A 19,146-nucleotide genomic window follows, 5' to 3' on the forward strand; every position below is an offset into this window, starting at 1 on the left:
ACATGCATAAGCACTTTACATATGTAAATGCAATGAAGAAAGAATTTTTAGTATTTAAAAAAAGGTTCCACAATTTCTCAAAATTCTAATTATAAAACAGTTTTTGTGCAGAATAACATAAAAAACATACATAATAATTTGTCTACCTGCACTTCACTTCATCATGTACATCATATAAAGCTTGAATATCAACAGTACTATGAAAAGGAGATAGCTGTCATGTGTGCGTGAGATGTGCTTCCTTGTGTGTATGTGTGTTTCCTTTCTGAAGATGGCTTTCACCAAAAGATCAATGTGCAACAGTCTTTTTGTTGTGTCTGCCTGCAATTCAGTGTGTCATCTTTTGCAACCTACCCTTTTCATAATAATGTTGATATTCGAACCTAGGCTTTCCACTGTTTGATGTGAAGTTTGAAACTGCATAGACAAGGGGGAAATAAATAATTGTAGATATGTTACAGTTCATATTTGCAATATTCATGACATAATAGTCATCATCCATAAAATTCTTGTTAGAGATCTAACAAAAATTATTTCTGGTATGAAACTATCATAAAATTAAAATAAAAAGCAAAAGTGTATAATTATGATGCTCCAGTGCATAGGTAGAAATAGGGACTTAAGCATTTGAAACCAAACAAACTTTCATCAAGCACACGAGATGAAAAATTCAGAGGAAATGGATGGAATATACATTTATTGAGGAGACAGATGACAGGTTAAAAATAATGAAGTTGTTTACTTACACTACCAACACCTCATTCTCTTTCAGGTCAGGATATTTCTTTTGATGGAATATAAAGGAAGGGTTTGCACAAAAATATGGAAACACCACAAGAAATGCATGTTTGAACATGACTGCTAATGCTAGCCAAGCCTACAGGTTGCACTGTTGTATTTGACCACAAACTGCAACTGTTCAGTATCCTCAATATGTTGCAAGTGTCAGTCATGGTCAGAACAGTGCTCTGTGGTAGTTGTGAGTGCATTATGACTACAAATATGGGCGCATCGTTGATGCTCGTATGGCCGGTGATTCCGTGATCAATGGAGATGAAATGTTTAGTGTTTAAGAGTAACTGAAATGAAGATTTATACTGCATACAGGCAAAGTGGAAAAACATCATCTGCTAAGTCAAATCGCAGGTGAAGGTGCATGTTGAGTGATTATGACAAATGCTCATTGAAGAGGATTGTGATGAAAAATAAGAGGATGACAGCTGAATAGGTCATTGCAGAACTGAATGTCACACTTTCGTACCATGTCAGCACCAAAACAACACAAATGTAGCTTCAGAAGCAGGGAACTTCAGGGCGAACTGGAATTGCAAAACCATTCATCAGTGGTGCAAACGCCTGTAACAGGAAAATGTGGTGGTGAAGCCATAAAACCCCTGCTATCTAGCAATAGAAGAAAGTCATTTGGCCAGATGAGTCTTGTTTCACATTGTTAACAACTTTCGTCTGAATTTATCTTCCAAGAGTGAAACATGACCAGAGTTCAGAGATGATTCAGGCAGCCATATCATAGTATTTTGTGTGCCACATGGTTACTCTCTGCAAAGTCACATTTATATTAGTATTGAGCCTTTGTGATCTACTTTGGAAAGAAGGGTGCGTGATCACTATCCATCTCCATTGTCATTACCTGAACTTGCCACTATTTTGCTGGAATAATGGTACACATTACAGTATACGGTAAGAACCGTACAGGAGCTGTATTTATCCATTCCAAGATGTCTGGCAGCTATCTGGAGTATTAACAGGTTTTGTAAACCATATTAGGTATTGTAAGCATGTTTTTGCTGGCTCCATATTTTTTTGCAACCTTTCAGTGTGTGTGTTGTGTGTTGTTTGTGTGTGTGTGTGTGTGTGTGTGTGTGTGTACGCGCGTGGGGGGGGGGGGGGGGGGTGACTGTGGAATATTAACTGGGTTCCTAAACTGTAGTAGGTGTGGTAATTATTGTATTTTTGGTGGCTCCATATTTTTTCCAAGCCGTCTATACAAGTGTGTGTGTGTGTGTGTGTGTGTGTGTGTGTGTGTGTGTGTGTGTTGGAAATGAGGTAAAATCTTGAAGTATTTAAGAGATAAAAATAGTCAGTCACACAGAAGGAAGCAACAAGAAACTATTACTGAAGAAGAGTAAACCATCTGGGAATAAGACTATGTTGAGAACTTTCCAATTTGCAGAACTTATACAGGGTGTTACAAAAAGGTACGGCCAAACTTTCAGGAAACATTCCTCACACACAAATAAAGAAAAGATGTTATGTGGACATGTGTCTGGAAACGCTTAATTTCCATGTTAGAGCTCATTTTAGTTTCGTCAGTATGTACTGTACTTCCTCGATTCACCGCCAGTTGGCGCAATTGAAGGAAGGTAATGTTGACTTCGGTGCTTGTGTTGACATGCGACTCATTGCTCTACAGTACTAGCATCAAGCACATCAGTATGTAGCATCAACAGGTTAGTGTTCATCACGAATGTGGTTTTGCAGTCAGTGCAATGTTTACAAATGCGGAGTTGGCAGATGCTCATTTGATGTATGGATTAGCACGGGGCATTAGCCGTGGTGCGGTACGTTTGTTTCGAGACAGATTTCCAGAACGAAGGTGTCCCGACAGGAAGACGGTCGAAGCAATTGATCGGTGTCTTCGGGAGCTTGCGATTGGGGAAGACCTAGAACAACAAGGACACCTGCAATGGACGAGGCAATTCTTTGTGCAGTTGATGATATCCCTAATGTCAGCGTCAGAGAAGTTGCTGCTGTACAAGGTAACGTTGATCACGTCACTGTATGGAGAGTGCTACAGGAGAACCAGTTGTTTCCGTACCATGTACAGCGTGTGCAGGCACTATCAGCAGCTGATTGGCCTCCACGGGTACACTTCTGCGAATGGTTCATCCAACAATGTGTCAATCCTCATTTCAGTGCAAATGTTCTCTTTACGGATGAGGCTTCATTCCAACGTGATCAAATTGTAAATTTTCACAATCAACATGTGTGGGCTGACGAGAATCCCCACGCAATTGTGCAATCACGTCATCAACACAGATTTTCTGTGAACATTTGGACAGGCATTGTTGGTGATGTCTTGATTGGGCCCCATGTTCTTCCACCTACGCTCAATGCAGCACGTTATCATGATTTCATACGGGATACTCTACCTGTGCTGCTAGAACATGTGCCTTTACAAGTACGACACAACATGTGGTTCATGCACAATGGAGTTCCTGCACATTTCAGTCGAAGTGTTCGTACGCTTCTCAACAACAGATTCGGTGACCGATGGGTTGGTAGAGGCGGACCAATTCCATGGCCTCCACGCTCTCCTGACATCAACCCTCTTGACTTTCATTTATGGGGGCATTTGAAAGCTCTTGTCTACGCAACCCCGGTACCAAATGTAGAGACTCTTTGTGCTCGTATTGTGGACGGCTGTGATATAATATGCCATTCTCCAGGGCTGCATCAGTGCATCAGGGATTCCATGCGACGGAGGTTGGATGCATGTATCCTTGCTAAAGGAGGACATTTTGAACATTTCCTGTAACAAAGTGTTTGAAGTCACGCTGGTACATTCTGTTGCTGTGTGTTTCCATTCCATGATTAATGTGATTTGAAGAGAAGTAATAAAATGAGCTCTAACATGGAAAGTTAGCGTTTCTGGACACATGTCCACATAACATATTTTCTTTCTTTGTGTGTGAGGAATATTTCCTGAAAGTTTGGCCGTATCTTTTTGTAACACTCTGTATAGTTACATGCATTGGTAGATTTGTGACCCATGTATTTCAAACAGAAAGAGAATAAAATAAACTGAAACATTTTAAAAAAAGAAAAAAGATAATTTGTTGCAGTTGTTTGGGGTCTAACAAGGAAGGTGCAAGGACCAACAAGTATTTCACTAGTATAATACAAATTTTTTTGAGAAATAAATATTTAAAATGAAAGCTAAAGGGTGTCACACTATGCTTGGGGGGCTTTATGGCTTGTTAGTAGATTTGCCTATGTACAAGATAAGGTGTGAATTGCAGCTTTGAAGGTGTAAAATGAAACACCTTTGCTGTGATTACATGTTCTGAGGTGATGAGTGTGTGAGCTTTGTTGAGTTCAGAACAATGAAATAGTTTCATGTTGTCAGTCAGTAAGCTTATTATTACATGTTTGCCCCAATTTCAACAAAGCTTTTGTTTCTTTTGCTGTATAGGCAGTTCACAAACAAACAGAATGTAAGTTTCCAGTTAAATACTGGTGTTTGAACAAAACTAAATAATTATAATGGTATGTCACACCTTGCTCTTTTTCAGGCCATAAATATCATAATCGATATGAATTTTTGGCTGATATAGAAAGAATCTTGCAAAATTGTATTATTTACAATGGTAAAGATTCAACTTACAGCCAGAAGGCAGAAACTTTGGTAAAAGTATGCCGAGCCACTTTGGATGAGGTGAGTACTTTCCTTAGCAATAATTTGGTAGTACCTTGGAGTATATTTTAAAATACATGTGTCACTGTAGTTACTTTTTACAGTATGGAGATCATTTAACACAACTTGAAAGCAACATAAGTTTGGCACAAGAAAGGGCTCTCGAGCAAGCAGAAATGGATCCAACATGGTTGGGAACTGAAGAAGAAAATTATGCCATCACTGAACCTGAACATGCAGTTAGTAACCAGATATTTAATTTCTATACATTTTTATTAACCTAAGTCATATAATATACATTATATTACTGCTAAATCCTGTAGTAAAAAATAAAACTCCATTTTCTGTAGAGTCAGAACAGTTCTCCAGATCATGGTTTTGGCAAATCAAACATGGATGATTATGACTTTGTTGATGTGGAAGGAGATGAGACAGATGGAAGGGCAGCAGGAAGATCAAGAAAGAAAGATGTCCTAGAAGAAGGTAAGCCCTAATGAAATACTGGAGTTTGAATGTATATGTACAAATGCGGTTTTAAAATGTAGCAAGTTCCTGCCGACTGATTTAAGATTTTTCCCCCTCTTTACATATGCATAATGTTGTAACACATTTTTTCCAACGTTTAAGTGACCATGTATGTAATAGAACTTGCTGGTATGCAGTACAGGAAGTCACAACAATGTGAAATGATAGACCTCTGAAATAAATGATGTGCAATGCATTATTGATTCTTTTGGTTTTGCTTCAGTTGTGACTTTGTTTTATTATAAATATGACAGGTTTTGGGAAAATTATGTTCCCATATTCAGATGTACAAATGTAGTAGCCAGCTCAAGATGGTCGCACGCCATGGATGCCACACTGCATTGTAGAACAGGCAGATGAGGCAGTGTGGTACAGAGCAGCACACCCGCCTGTTCTACAATGCAGTATAGCATTCACAGTGCGCAACCATTTTGGAGCTGACTAGTAAATTTGCACACCTGAATATGAGAACATAATTTTCCTGAAACTTGTTGTTGTTGTTGTGGTCTTCAGTACTGAGACTTGTTTGATGCAGCTCTCCATGCTACTCTATCCTGTGCAAGCCTCTTCATCTCCCAGTACCTACTGCAGCCTACATCCTTCTGAATCTGCTTAGTGTATTCATCTCTTTTGGTCTCCTGCTATGATTTTTATCCTCCACGCTGCCCTCCAGTACTAAATTGGTGATTCCTTGATGCCTCAGAACATGTCCTACCAACTGATTCCTTCTTCTAGTCAAGTTGTGCCACAAACTCCTCTTCTCCCCAATTCTATTCAATACCTCCTCATTAGTTATGTGATCTACCCATCTAATCTTCAGCATTCTTCTGTAGCACCATGTTTCGAAAGCTTCCATTCTCTTCTTGTCTAAACTATTTATCGTCCATGTTTCACTTCAATACATGGCTACACTCCATACAAATTCTTTCAGAAACGACATCCTGACACTTAAATCAATACTCGATGCTAACAAATTTCTCTTCTTCAGAAACGCTTTCCTTGCCATTGCCGGTCTACATTTTATATCCTCTCTACCTCGACCATCATCAGTTATTTTGCTCCCCAAATAACAAAACTCCTTTACTACTTTAAGTGTCTCATTTCGTAATCTAATTCCCGCAGCATCACCTGACTTAATTCGACTACATTCCATTATCCTTGTTTTGCTTTTGTTGATGTTCATCTTATACCCTCCTTTCAAGACACTGTCCATTCCATTCAACTGCTCTTCCAAGTCCTTTGCTGTCTCTGACAGAATTACAATGTCATCGGCGAAACTCAAAGTTTTTATTTCTTCTCCATGGATTTTAATACCTACTCCGAACTTTTCTTTCGTTTCCTTTACTGCTTGCTCAATATACAGATTGAATAGCATCGGGGAGAGGCTACAACCCTGTCTCACTCCCTTCCCAACCACTGCTTCCCTTTCATGTCCCTTGACTTATAACTGCCATCTGGTTTCTGTACAAATTGTAAATAGCCTTTCGCTCTATGTATTTTACCCCTGCCACCTTCAGAATTTGAAAAAGAGTATTCCAGTCAACATTGTCAAAAGCTTTCTCTAAGTCTACAAATGCTAGAAACGTAGGTTTGCCTTTCCTTAATCTTTCTTCTAAGATAAGTCGTAGGGTCAGTATTGCCTCACGTGTTCCAACATTTCTTTGTAATCCAAACTGATATTCCCCGAGGTCGGCTTCTACCAGTTTTTCCATTCGTCTGTAAAGAATTCGCATTAGTATTTTGCAGCTGTGACTTATTAAACTGATAGTTTGGTAACTTTCACATCTGTCAACACCTGCTTTCTTTGGGATTGGAATTATTATATTTTTCTTGAAGTCTGAGGGAATTTCGCCAGTCTCATACATCTTGCTCACCAGATGGTAGAGTTTTGTCAGGACTGGCTCTCCCAAGGCTGTCAGTAGTTCTAACGGAATGTTGTCTATTCCTGGGGCTTTGTTTCAACTCAGGTCTTTCAGTGCTCTGTCAAACTCTTCTCGCATTATCGTATCTCCCATTTCATCTTCATCTACATCCGCTTCCATTTCCATAATATTGTCCTCCAGAACATTGCCCCTGTATAGACCCTCTATATACTCCTTCCACCTTTCTGCTTTCCTTACTTTTCTTAGAACTGGGTTTCCATCTGAGCTCTTGATATTCATGCAAGTGGTTCTCTTTTCTCCAAAGGTCTCTTTAATTTTCCTGTAGGCAGTACCTATTTTACCCCTAGTGAGATAAGCCTCTACATCCTTACATTTGTCCTCTAGCCATCCCTGCTTAGCCATTTTGCACTTCCTGTCAATCTCATTTTTGAGACGTTTGTATTCCTTTTTGCCTGCTTCATTTACTGCATTTTTGTATTTTCTCCTTTCATCAATTAAATTCAGTATCTCTTCTGTTACCCAAGGATTTCTACTAGCCCTCGTCGTTTTACCTACTTGATCCTCTGCTGTCTTCACTATTTCATCCCTCAGAGCTACCCATTCTTCTTCTACTGTATTTCTTTCCCCCATTCCTGTCAGTTGTTCCTTTATGCTCTCCCTGAAATTCTGTACAACCTCTGGTTCTTTCAGTTTATCCAGGTCCCATCTCCTTAAATTTCCACCCTTTTGCAGTTTCTTCCATTTTAATCTACAGTTCATAACCAATAGATTGTGGTCAGAGTCCACATCTGCCCCTGGAAATGTCTTACAATTTAAAACCTGGTTCCTAAATCTCTGTCTTATCATTATATAATTGATCTGAAACCTTCTAGTATCTCCAGGGTTCTTCCATGTATACAACCTTCTTTCATGATTCTTGATCCAAGTGTTAGCTATGATTAAGTTATGCTCTGTGCAAAATTCTACCAGGCGGCTTCCTCTTTCATTTCTTAGCCCTAATCCATATTCACCTACTACGTTTCCTTCTCTTCCTTTTCTTACTGTTGAATTCCAGTCACCCATGACTATTAAATTTTCGTCTCCCTGAAACCTGTGATGTCTATAATAAAACAAAGTCACTACTGAAGCAAATATTTTCAGTCTCAATGTGCAGCTCATTTGTAGATGTTCTGTGAACAAAATCCCATCTTTTGGTTTCTTTCTTTCTTTCCTTGAATTGTGTGGCTGTGTATTGTTTTTGGTATTGAAGAAAGAAAACACCATAGGCTGATTAAATTTATTGTATTTGAAAAGTAGTCCTTGACTATTTAGAGTTAAAACAGTTGTCCCACACTGCTACAATAAACTAAATGTGAAGTAATGTAGCTTCTAGATTGTAATATCTTAAAAATTCATATCATTACTTTATGCATATTTCATTTCAGTTCACTGTATAACTTGCTGAAAGTCAATTTTTAGTTTGGTAAAATAAATCAGTTTCTACAACTTTGGTCTTCTTGCGAATTTGCTTTTTACATTTTAATGGAATTCTGTTGTGGATTAACTCTGTTAAGTTTAAGAGCAAACCCTACAGAAATATGTGTTTGCTATAGAGTGCAATGTGTGACTTTGTTCCTCATTGTCATTCACAATAAAGGAATGGCTAGCCATTACCATCCACAAGGAGTTCTTGACTATTTAGAGTTATAATAATTGCCCCATGCTGCTACAAGGCTGTCTGTATTCTGCATTTCTTGAAAATCAACCATACGATTTCATCAAATGGAAATGTATAGTTTCAGAAATGTTTCCAGGTCTCAAATATCTATGTACGTATGCAGACTGAAGCAGCAACAGAAAATTTGTACCAAGGCCAGGATTTGAACCTGGGTCTCTCATTCTCTAAGCAGTGTGCTAACCAGTGTGCCACCCTGACACAGTGGCTTTGCGCAACTGCATGGCTACCCTAGCATGCCTACTTGCTCAATCCAAATTCCCATTCACACCTCAGCCCGTACTATTTCAATTGCACATTGACCACACAAGACCCACCCAAGGCTTCATCCTACTTTGAGAGGACTCAACATTATGTGATTGAAGCTGTCTCTGCCCCCTCCCTCCTCTGCACATCTTTTTTTTCCCCCAATGGTCATCCACATTTTTATTGAGCGTATCACTTTAGCTGAAGCTAGGTGAAAAGTATTGTGAACATTATGTCAGATCATACCATTTGTGTGTGAATGATAGATAGGTTGTTTTTATGATAAAATTTAGCAGCTTTAATATTCTTATGCTGGCCACAGAACAAACTTGAATGGGGCACCTTTCTCTTCAATATGGCTCCAAAACCCTTCAGCTGTCCTTATCCAATATACAACATAATTTATGATCCTTATAAGCAATCCCCTCCACTCCAAGATTAAGTACCTCATGGCTTAGACTATTTAATCAAACAAAAGGCGAATTTTGTTATTACTTATTACTCTATGCTCCATCCTGCTGACAGTGGAGATAGGGAGAAGGGGCAGCTGCAATTGATTTTTTGTGTTGGGGGGGGTTAAATAACAACATGTGTTTTAACTTAAAAAATTTCCTGATGATAGAACTTCTATTGTGACCACAATTCTTCAATGAATGTGTTTCTCAATGTATGCTACATCTTTTTCATTTAGATCATTAGGAAATGGTTTAATGCTAAAGTGTGTAAGGATAAAAAAGAATTGTAATCAAGATAGAGCTTTTATTATAAGTGAAGAATATGACACCACTTCTCACAAAGCTTTTATTCAATACATATTTAGAAAATTTCCTTTTTTATCATGACCATGAGACCATTGTAATAGGAAAAGATTGATATCTTACTATTTCTAGATACTGTTGTACAATAGAGGGAGTGATGATCGAGCTGTTTGGTCCCTTTAAAGTCACAATCCAGTCCAGTCTCTCAGCATATGTGGAAAAGGTTGTACAGATACCATGGGAGACATTAGGAGGTGCTTGTGATAAGCAGCAGGAAGGGCAGTGGATGCAACTGCGTAAGAGAAGTAGTCCTCTCATACATAAATGACAGTGGCTCTCTGTTGGTTGTCCCAAGTTAATTTTGTTTTTCCTCTGTATTGTGACATTGAAACCTGTCCATTTGTTGATGGGATAATTTTTGTGACTGATACATCCATCTCCTGTGAGCAATCAGCCAGCTGCAGAAGTTGTGTTAGTCCATTTCCTATTCAGTTTCAGTCTGCCTATTTTGTTGGAAAATGTGATGCAATTTTGTCTCTGTGAATGTCTCATTTTAGTGTTTCTGATTGGCAGTGATTGAGTTGTTGCTAATAGCCTATCATTAGTGACCTACACTAGGCCCAAATGACTGCAGGTGCTTGTCAACAAAAATTGTTATTTTGTAAAACAAAGATCACTGTAATGCTCACCAAGTTTTCCAAGTGGTTAGAAATTGTCTTAAGTGTCACAAAATATGCCAAAGTGAATAGATTTTAAGCTCATAAGATTGGATTACTGCTTTGGCACCTTAACTGGTTTTTTTCTATGGTTGCAATGATTTATACAGTCTGCATCTTTGTGTGTATTGTTTCAGATTTGCAGTTTTCAAGTGAAGAAGACTTGGACGACATACCTTTATCAGAGGGAGAACCAGTTCCAGATGATGACAGTCAACAAGCAGCTGAGGCAATGGTGCAGCTTGGTAATATGGGTTATTATCCTCCAGTTCAGCAAATCCAACAGGAACAAGGTCTGTTTTTCCCATTATCTCTACTGGTGGACACTAAAACTTTATATGTTTTGCCTGATTGTAATGTGATTTGCTTAGCCAGACCAAGACTTGAAATCTGTATACAAGTAGTAGTCTGGTAATTTATTTATTTATATATTTCTCAATGATTGCCACAAAGTTTTGCTGATTAATGGTAGTTGCATTAGACATTTATTGTTTATGTACGCATTTTAAATATAAATGATAGATTATTAGATGCCGTTAGAGCTTGTTGATAAGGGGAAAGCTAATTCTTGAGAATCTGGTGTAAAATAAGCATTTGTGTGAGGAGCTAGTGAATTAAAGAAACACGATTTACAAAAGATTTGTCAATAAATACTGAGCAGTAGATACACACATCAAAAAAAGTTTTGCATCACCTCGGTTCTGAAAGTCCTAGAACCTGTACAGAAAACTGGAATAAACTGGAATAGAGATCAACATAAACATCTTTTTTACTCTTTTTATTGCTGATGAAAACCACATATTGCCTGTTGTACTACCATACAGCGGGACCTTCAGAGGTGGTGGTCCAGATTGCTGTACACACCGGTACCTCTAATACCCAGTAGCGCGTCCTCTTGCATTGATGTATACCTGTATTCATCGTGGCATACTATCCACAAGCTCATCAAGGCACTGTTGGTCCAGATTGTCCCACTCCTCAATGGAGATTTGGAGTAGATTCCTCAGAGTGGTTGGTGGGTCACATCGTCATAAACAGCCATTTTCAATCTATCCCAGGCATGTTCGATAGGATTCATGTCTGGAGAACATGCTGGCCACTCTAGTTGAGTGATGTCATCATCCTGAGGGAAGTCATTCACAAGATGTGCAAGATGGGGGTGCGAATTGTCGTCCGTGAAGACGAATACCTCGCCATTATGCTGCCGATATGGTTGCACTATAGGTTGGAGGCTGGCGTTTACGTATTGTACACCCATTATGGTGCCCTCCATGACCACCAGTAGCATATGTCAGCCCCAGATAACACCACCCCAAAACAGTAGCGAACTTCCACTGTGCTGCACTCGCTGGACAGTGTGTCTGAGGCATTCAGCCTGACCGGGTTACCTCCAAACATGTCTCCGATGATTGGTTGAAAGCATATGCAACACTCATCAGTGAAGAGAACGTGGTTCCAATCCTGAGTTGTCCATTCGGCACGTTGTTGGGCCCATCTGTAACGCACTGCATGGTGTCGTGGTTGCAAAGATGGACTTCACCATGGATGTTGGGGGTGAAGTTGTGCATCATGCGGCCTATTGCGCACAGTTTGAGTTGTAACACTATGTCCTGTGGCTGCATGAAAAGCATTATTCAACTTGGTGGCATTGCTAGCAGCATTCCTCCATGCCATAATCTGTGGGTAGTGGTAATCCACTGCAGTAGTGACCGTTGGGCGGCCTGAGTGAGGCATGTCATCGACAGTTCTGTCTCTCTGCATCTCCTGCATGTCCAAACAACATCGCTTTGGTTCACTCCGAGGTGCCTGCACACTTCCCTTGTTGAGAGCCCTCCCTGGCGCAAAGTAACAGTGCGGACACGATTGAACCATGTTATTGACCGTCTAGGCATGGTTGAACTACATACAACACGAGCCATGTACCTCCTTACTGGTGGAATGACTATAACTGATCGGCTGTTGGACCCCCTCCGTCTAATAGCTGCTGCTCATGCATGGTTGTTTACATCTTTGGGTGGGTTTAGTGACATCTCTGAACAGTCAAAGGGACTGTGTCTGTGATACAGTGTCCACAGTCAACATCTATTTTCAGGAGTTCTGGGAGCCAGGGTGATGCAAAACTTTTTTTGATGTGGGCTTTATTACAGTCTTGGAAAATCTCCTGAGGGAGAGGTTCATTATTTATAACCTTCATGCATAAATATATTTCTACAATACTAAAGAGAGAGAACTTCTGTAGCTACAGTACATATATATTCATAAACATTCCACAGATTTGTTCTCATCTTCCAATTGTACCTCCTTCCTGGCCGAAAGGCAAAGGCGGGATCTGGCCGCGTGGCAGCTGCCTTACCCCTTTCCAACAGGTACGGGGTGCTTCCTAGTGGTGATGACATCGTTTCCGAGCCACCACAGGATGCCTCGCCTGTTGGGCCAGTGGCCGATTCTCCGGCAAGGTCCCGACAGTCACAGAGGGCGGGCCTATTAGTTATAGGGAGCTCCAACGTTAGGCGGGTTATGGAGCCCCTCAGGAAAATAGCGGGTAGGTCGGGGAAGAATGCCAGTGTGCACTCGGTGTGCTTGCCGGGGGGTCTCGTCCGTAATGTGGAGGAGGCCCTTCCGGCAGCTATTGAACGCACTGGGTGTGACCGGCTGCAGATAGTAGCACATGTCGGAACGAATGACGCCTGCCGCTTGGGTTCTGAGGCCATCCTTGGTTCCTTCCGGCGGCTGGCTGATTTGGTGAAGACAACCAGCATCGCACGCGGAGTGCAAGCTGAGCTTAATATCTGCAGCATAGTGCCCAGAGTCGATCGCGGTCCTCTGGTTTGGAGCCGTGTGGAGGGTCTAAACCAGAGGCTCAGACGACTCTGCGACTATAATGGTTGCAAATTCATCGACCTCCGTTATTGGGTGGAGAACTGTAGGGCCCCCCTAGACAGGTCAGGCGTGCACTACACACCGGAAGCAGCTACTAGGGTAGCAGAGTACGTGTGGCGTGCACACGGGGGTTTTTTAGGTTAGAGGGACCCCCCCTTGGGCGAAACGATAAAATACCTGACGGCTTACCAGAGAGGACATTATCATCGTTGATAAAGAACGTCCATCCTCAGAGACCAAAAACAGGAAAAGTTAACGTAATATTGGTAAACTGCAGGAGTATCCAGGGCAAGGTTCCTGAATTAGTATCTCTTATTGAAGGAAATAGTGCGCATATAGTATTAGGAACGGAAAGTTGGTTAAAACCGGAAGTGAACAGTAACGAAATCCTAGACACAGAATGGAATATATACCGCAAAGATAGGATAAACGCCAATGGTGGAGGAGTATTTATAGCAGTAAAGAATTCAATAATATCCAGTGAAGTTATTAGCGAATGCGAATGTGAAATAATCTGGGTTAAGTTAAGTATCAAAGGTGGGTCAGATATGATAGTCGGATGCTTCTATAGACCACCTGCATCAGCAACCGTAGTAGTTGAGCGCCTCAGAGAGAACCTGCAGAACGTCGTGAAGAAGTTTCGTGATCATACTATTGCAATAGGGGGGGACTTCAATCTACCAGGTATAGAATGGGATAGTCACACAATCAGAACTGGAGCCAGGGACAGAGACTCTTGTGACATTATCCTGACTGCCTTGTCCGAGAATTACTTCGAGCAGATAGTTAGAGAACCAACTCGTGAAGCTAACGTTTTAGACCTCATAGCAACAAATAGACCGGAACTTTTCGACTCCGTGAATGTAGAAGAGGGTATCAGTGATCATAAGTCAGTGGTTGCATCAATGACTACAAGTGTAATAAGAAATGCCAAGAAAGGAAGGAAAATATATTTGCTTAACAAGAGTGATAGGGCACAAATCGCAGAATATCTGAGTGACCACCGTCAAACGTTCATTTCTGAGGAAGAGGATGTGGAACAAAAATGGAAAAAATTCAGAAACATCGTCCAGTACGCCTTAGATAAGTTCGTACCGACTAAGGTCCAAAGCGAGGGGAAAGATCCACCGTGGTATAACAATCATGTACGAAAGGTACTACGGAAACAAAGAAAGCTTCATCATAGGTTTGAGAGTAGTCGAATCATAGCTGATAAGGAAAAGCTGAACGAAGCGAAAAAGAGCGTAAAGAGAGCAATGAGAGAAGCATTCAACGAATTCGAACATAAAACATTGGCAAACAATCTAAACAAGAACCCTAAAAAGTTTTGGTCATATGTAAAATCGGTAAGCGGATCTAAATCCCCTATTCAGTCACTCGTTGACCACGATGGCACCGAAACAGAGGACGACCGAAGAAAGGCAGAAATACTGAATTCAGTGTTCCGAAACTGTTTCACTGCGGAAAATCGTAACACGGTCCCTGACTTCAGCCGTCGCACGGACGCCAAAATGGAAAATATTGAAATAAACGATATCGGAATTGAAAAACAACTGCTATCACTTAGTAGCGGAAAAGCATCCGGACCAGACGAGATACCCTTAAGATTCTACAGTGATTATGCTAAAGAACTTGCCCCCTTTCTATCAGCAATTTATCGTAGATCGGTGGAAGAACGTAAAGTACCTAGCGACTGGAAGAAAGCGCAGGTCGTTCCCATTTTCAAGAAGGGTCATAAATCAGATGCGAATAATTATAGGCCTATTTCGCTTACGTCAATCTGTTGTAGAATAATGGAACATGTTTTGTGTTCTCGTATTATGACGTTCTTAGATAATACAAATCTCCTTCATCATAACCAACATGGATTCCGCAAACAGAGATCATGTGAAACTCAGCTCGCCCTATTTGCCCAAGAAATTCACAGTGCCGTAGACACTGGCGAGCAGATTGATGCCGTATTCCTGGACTTCAGGAAGGCATTTGATACGGTTCCGCACTTACGTTTAGTGAAAAAAATACGAGCTTACGGAATATCGGACCAGGTTTGTGATTGGATTCAGGATTTCCTAGAAGAAAGAACACAACATGTCATTCTTAACGGTTCAAAATCTGCAGATGTAGAGGTAATTTCGGGAGTACCGCAGGGAAGCGTGATAGGACCCTTATTGTTTACAATATACATAAATGACTTAGTTGACAACATCGGTAGCTCCGTGAGGCTATTTGCAGATGACACGGTTGTCTACAAGAAAGTAGCAACATCAGAAGACTCGTACGTACTCCAGGAGGACCTGCAGAGGATTAATGCATGGTGCGACAGCTGGCAGCTTTCCCTAAACGTAGATAAATGTAATATAATGCGCATACATAGGGGCAGAAATCCATTCCAGTACGATTATGCCATAGGTGGTAAATCATTGGAAGCGGTAACGACCGTAAAATACTTAGGAGTTACTATCCGGAGCGATCTGAAGTGGAATGATCACATAAAACAAATAGTGGGAAAAGCAGGCGCCAGGTTGAGATTCATAGGAAGAATTCTAAGAAAATGTGACTCATCGACGAAAGAAGTAGCTTACAAAACGCTTGTTCGTCCGATTCTTGAGTATTGCTCATCAGTATGGGACCCTTACCAGGTTGGATTAATAGAAGAGATAGACATGATCCAGCGAAAAGCAGCGCGATTCGTCATGGGGACATTTAGTCAGCGCGAGAGCGTTACGGAGATGCTGAACAAGCTCCAGTGGCGGACACTTCAAGAAAGGCGTTACGCAATACGGAGAGGTTTATTATCGAAATTACGAGAGAGCACATTCCGGGAAGAGATGGGCAACATATTACTACCGCCCACATATATCTCGCGTAATGATCACAACGAAAAGATCCGAGAAATTAGAGCAAATACGGAGACTTACAAGCAGTCGTTCTTCCCACGCACAATTCGTGAATGGAACAGGGAAGGGGGGATCAGATAGTGGTACAATAAGTACCCTCCGCCACACACCGTAAGGTGGCTCGCGGAGTATAGATGTAGATGTAGATGTAGATCAGACTTCTACACCTGTACTGAAAGATAAAGTGATTCGTCTCTGGTAAAATTGTGTGCCCATTATAACTTGGAAACCTTATGCACTTTTCTGTTATGAATATAATAAACATGCTTTGGTAATCATCTGGGCTATATGAAACCAGAAATGCAGATTAAGTATATCAATATGCCATTTAGATGTTTCATTGTGGTCATTATCAGCGTTTTAGATATAATTTGTTTCACATAACTGCTAGATATAATTGTAGAGTTTAATTTTTATCATTTTCAGAAGAGAGTATGGATGTAGATCCAAATTATGATCCATCAGACTTCCTCCTGCAAGGACTTCCACAACACAGAGACTCAGAGCGTCAAGAATCACAAAGCCAAGTGCGTGACAAAATACACGACGATTTAGAGGTTAGTGAGTCAGATGAGGATGAACCTCAGAGTGCTGCATCACATTTGGTATCCACACCAGCACATGTTCCTGCACCTTTGTCAATGCAAGAGCCAGAATCAGTGCATGAAGACACTCCACAGCTGCCACTGCAAATGGATTCTGAACTGCAGCAGGTAGAACAAAACAAAAAGGAAGATGATGATGATGATGGGGGTGATCTTTGGTTCTGAAATGGATTTGTATTGGGCTTTTATATACCAGTGTTGCTTGTATTGTTTAATGTAGACAAATTGTATTTGTCTACAAAAGTTGCAGTTTTATCGACATTGAATGTCATAAAAACAAATGCAGTGACCCTCTAAGATCTGTATGTTTTGGTGTGCTTTAGCATGGTCATTTCCAAAGAATGACTGCATTTTTCAGTTGTACAAATAGCAAAACCAAGGAAATATGTGTTGTACAAATGTGTGAACCATAAACTAAGTGGTGTCTTTTTATACAACTTAGTTTTGTGCCTATTTTTGTAATATACACAGAATTTGTTTCCTGTATTTATCATCATTTTTTTGTAATTTGGTTTCACTGTATGTGTTTTGTAAAGTTCAAATCATCCTCAGTAAGAAATCTGATACAATACTGGAATGTCATGGAAAGAAGACAGATAGTGAAGAGAGTTGAGGTAATCACTCATTGTATACTTGATGCAGTGATCAGTTGGACAGACTTATAAACAACATTGACATCAAGTATATGGTAAGTTGTTACCTTTACTCAAGAATTGATATGTATACCTTATCATTAAGTGTATTAGAAGTGCATAACTTAAGGATTTTGCTGTTAAAACTGGAGATTTATTTATCTTCATTAAATTGCATATATGGTCATTGGGTGGAACTCTGTGTGTGTGTGTGTGTGTGTGTGTGTGTGTGTGTGTGTGTGTGTGTGTTGGGGGGGGGGGGGGGGGCAGAGCAGAAAGTAGAACAATGGAAAATCCAGATTGGACTAACAGTACGAAAAGGATAGAGTTGGGTGGCATACAGGCACAGTGACAAATACTGCTAGATGTTATTCAGCTATTGAACTAAGTCCTTCTCGGACATAAACAAAATAAAACTCTCACACATTCACAGAACCACAGCATGTACACATATGGCCACTGTTGTTTCCAGACACTAAGCCCAAATTTTAAAAAAGGGCAACACTAAGAATTTGTTGCAGATCAGTCTGGTCATCACAGTATGCAAGTGATGTGTGAGCATGGATTGAGCTATGCTCAGACTCCAAGCTTGTCTGCTCTAACATGTGGATTCAGTTCACATTAGTGCCTGGTGAGAAGGGTGAAGAACTACTTTCAAGGACAGAAAATGGACCCATTAAACTCCATTGAAGTTTGTCACTGGTTTCATAAAATTATGAAATTCCTGCCATGGGTTTCCACTGGTGAAGACTTCATAGAACCAAGAACTGTCTTCTTCAGAGGAGTGTCTCCCGCTTGGTCATGATGAACAGTGAGATCACCTACTTTATTCTGCTGCTGAATGAACAGATGTTCCACTGCCTCTGAAGTTGAATGTTCCAGACAAACACATTCTGTTTTCAAAATCACTAAAAGGACTTTCTTTCTACTGCTGTTTCTTGTTCAGTTTGAAGAGCAGGAGAGCATTTTTCCACGTCTGCCACTGCCACTGCATTTACGTTTGAAGAATATCGGCTTTAGCACATTTGTGTCTAATGGCACAGGAGTGTGTGGCTGCTATATCTTCATCATTAACTCTCTCTGTCCTGGAGGCATTCTGTGATTCTGCTTCATGATTTTCAGTTGAAGGGTCTGAGTTTCTGTCTGTCTCTAGAGGCATATTCTTGCATGGCTTATTGATAAATGATTGTCCAGAACCTGCAGCCTCCTCATCTGATTTTTTCAGTTGCTCATTGGAGAAAAGAGTGGCTTCCAGTTGCAGGAGTCCTGCCTCTGTTTCATCGTGCAACTGGATAATTAACTGAGAATAGTGAGACACAATAAATCTTTAAACTGACGTATCAGTTCCTACAGACCAGGGATGTACACTGACAAGTCTTACAGGACCTTCAAGACAGTGTACAATCAGAGTTTCTGTTGCTTGCCTAAGCAAATTATTCATGAAATTTTCAGGACATGGTTGGGCTGTAACACTTGGAGATGACATTGCTCATGCAGGTGAGAGTTGAGCTTGTATGAATATGTACGTTTTATTTTGTCTACATCGGATCAAGAACTTTGTCCAATAGTTGAATAACACCTTGCAGTCTTTCTCGTTATGCCTGCTAACACTTCCTCTATTAATCTATCCTTTTTGTAATGTTGTTAAAGCATGAAGTGAGATTTTTACTCTGTATCACAGTATGGCCTCATGCAGCTGTAAATTATAAAATACTGCAAATGTGTACATTTTTTAAATTAAGTGTAAATTCTGTACAAAATAAAATGTATATACTTTCCAATAAAAGTTATACCATCTGTGGGAGTTCTGTGTTTGATGGACAATATTTCTATACTATAAATCAAAATTAAGTTA

At 40.4% G+C, this 19,146-nt stretch overlaps 1 protein-coding gene across 1 annotated transcript in view; it reads left to right on the forward strand.

Annotated features, from left to right (window-relative positions):
• The window catches only part of LOC126480802 (transcription initiation factor TFIID subunit 1), a 241,206-nt gene extending 223,655 nt beyond the window's left edge, over positions 1-17,551 (forward strand). Inside the window, exons 24-28 of the mRNA XM_050104121.1 lie at positions 4,314-4,456; positions 4,540-4,674; positions 4,786-4,918; positions 10,415-10,570; positions 16,481-17,551. Of these exons, the coding sequence (XP_049960078.1) occupies positions 4,314-4,456; positions 4,540-4,674; positions 4,786-4,918; positions 10,415-10,570; positions 16,481-16,824 (911 nt within the window). The 3' untranslated portion in view covers positions 16,825-17,551. The remainder of the gene's footprint in view (positions 1-4,313; positions 4,457-4,539; positions 4,675-4,785; positions 4,919-10,414; positions 10,571-16,480) is intronic.
• Positions 17,552-19,146: the final 1,595 nt, after the last annotated feature.

Source organism: Schistocerca serialis, chromosome 5 (assembly GCF_023864345.2).
Source record: "Schistocerca serialis cubense isolate TAMUIC-IGC-003099 chromosome 5, iqSchSeri2.2, whole genome shotgun sequence".
NCBI classification, from domain to species: domain Eukaryota; kingdom Metazoa; phylum Arthropoda; class Insecta; order Orthoptera; family Acrididae; genus Schistocerca; species Schistocerca serialis.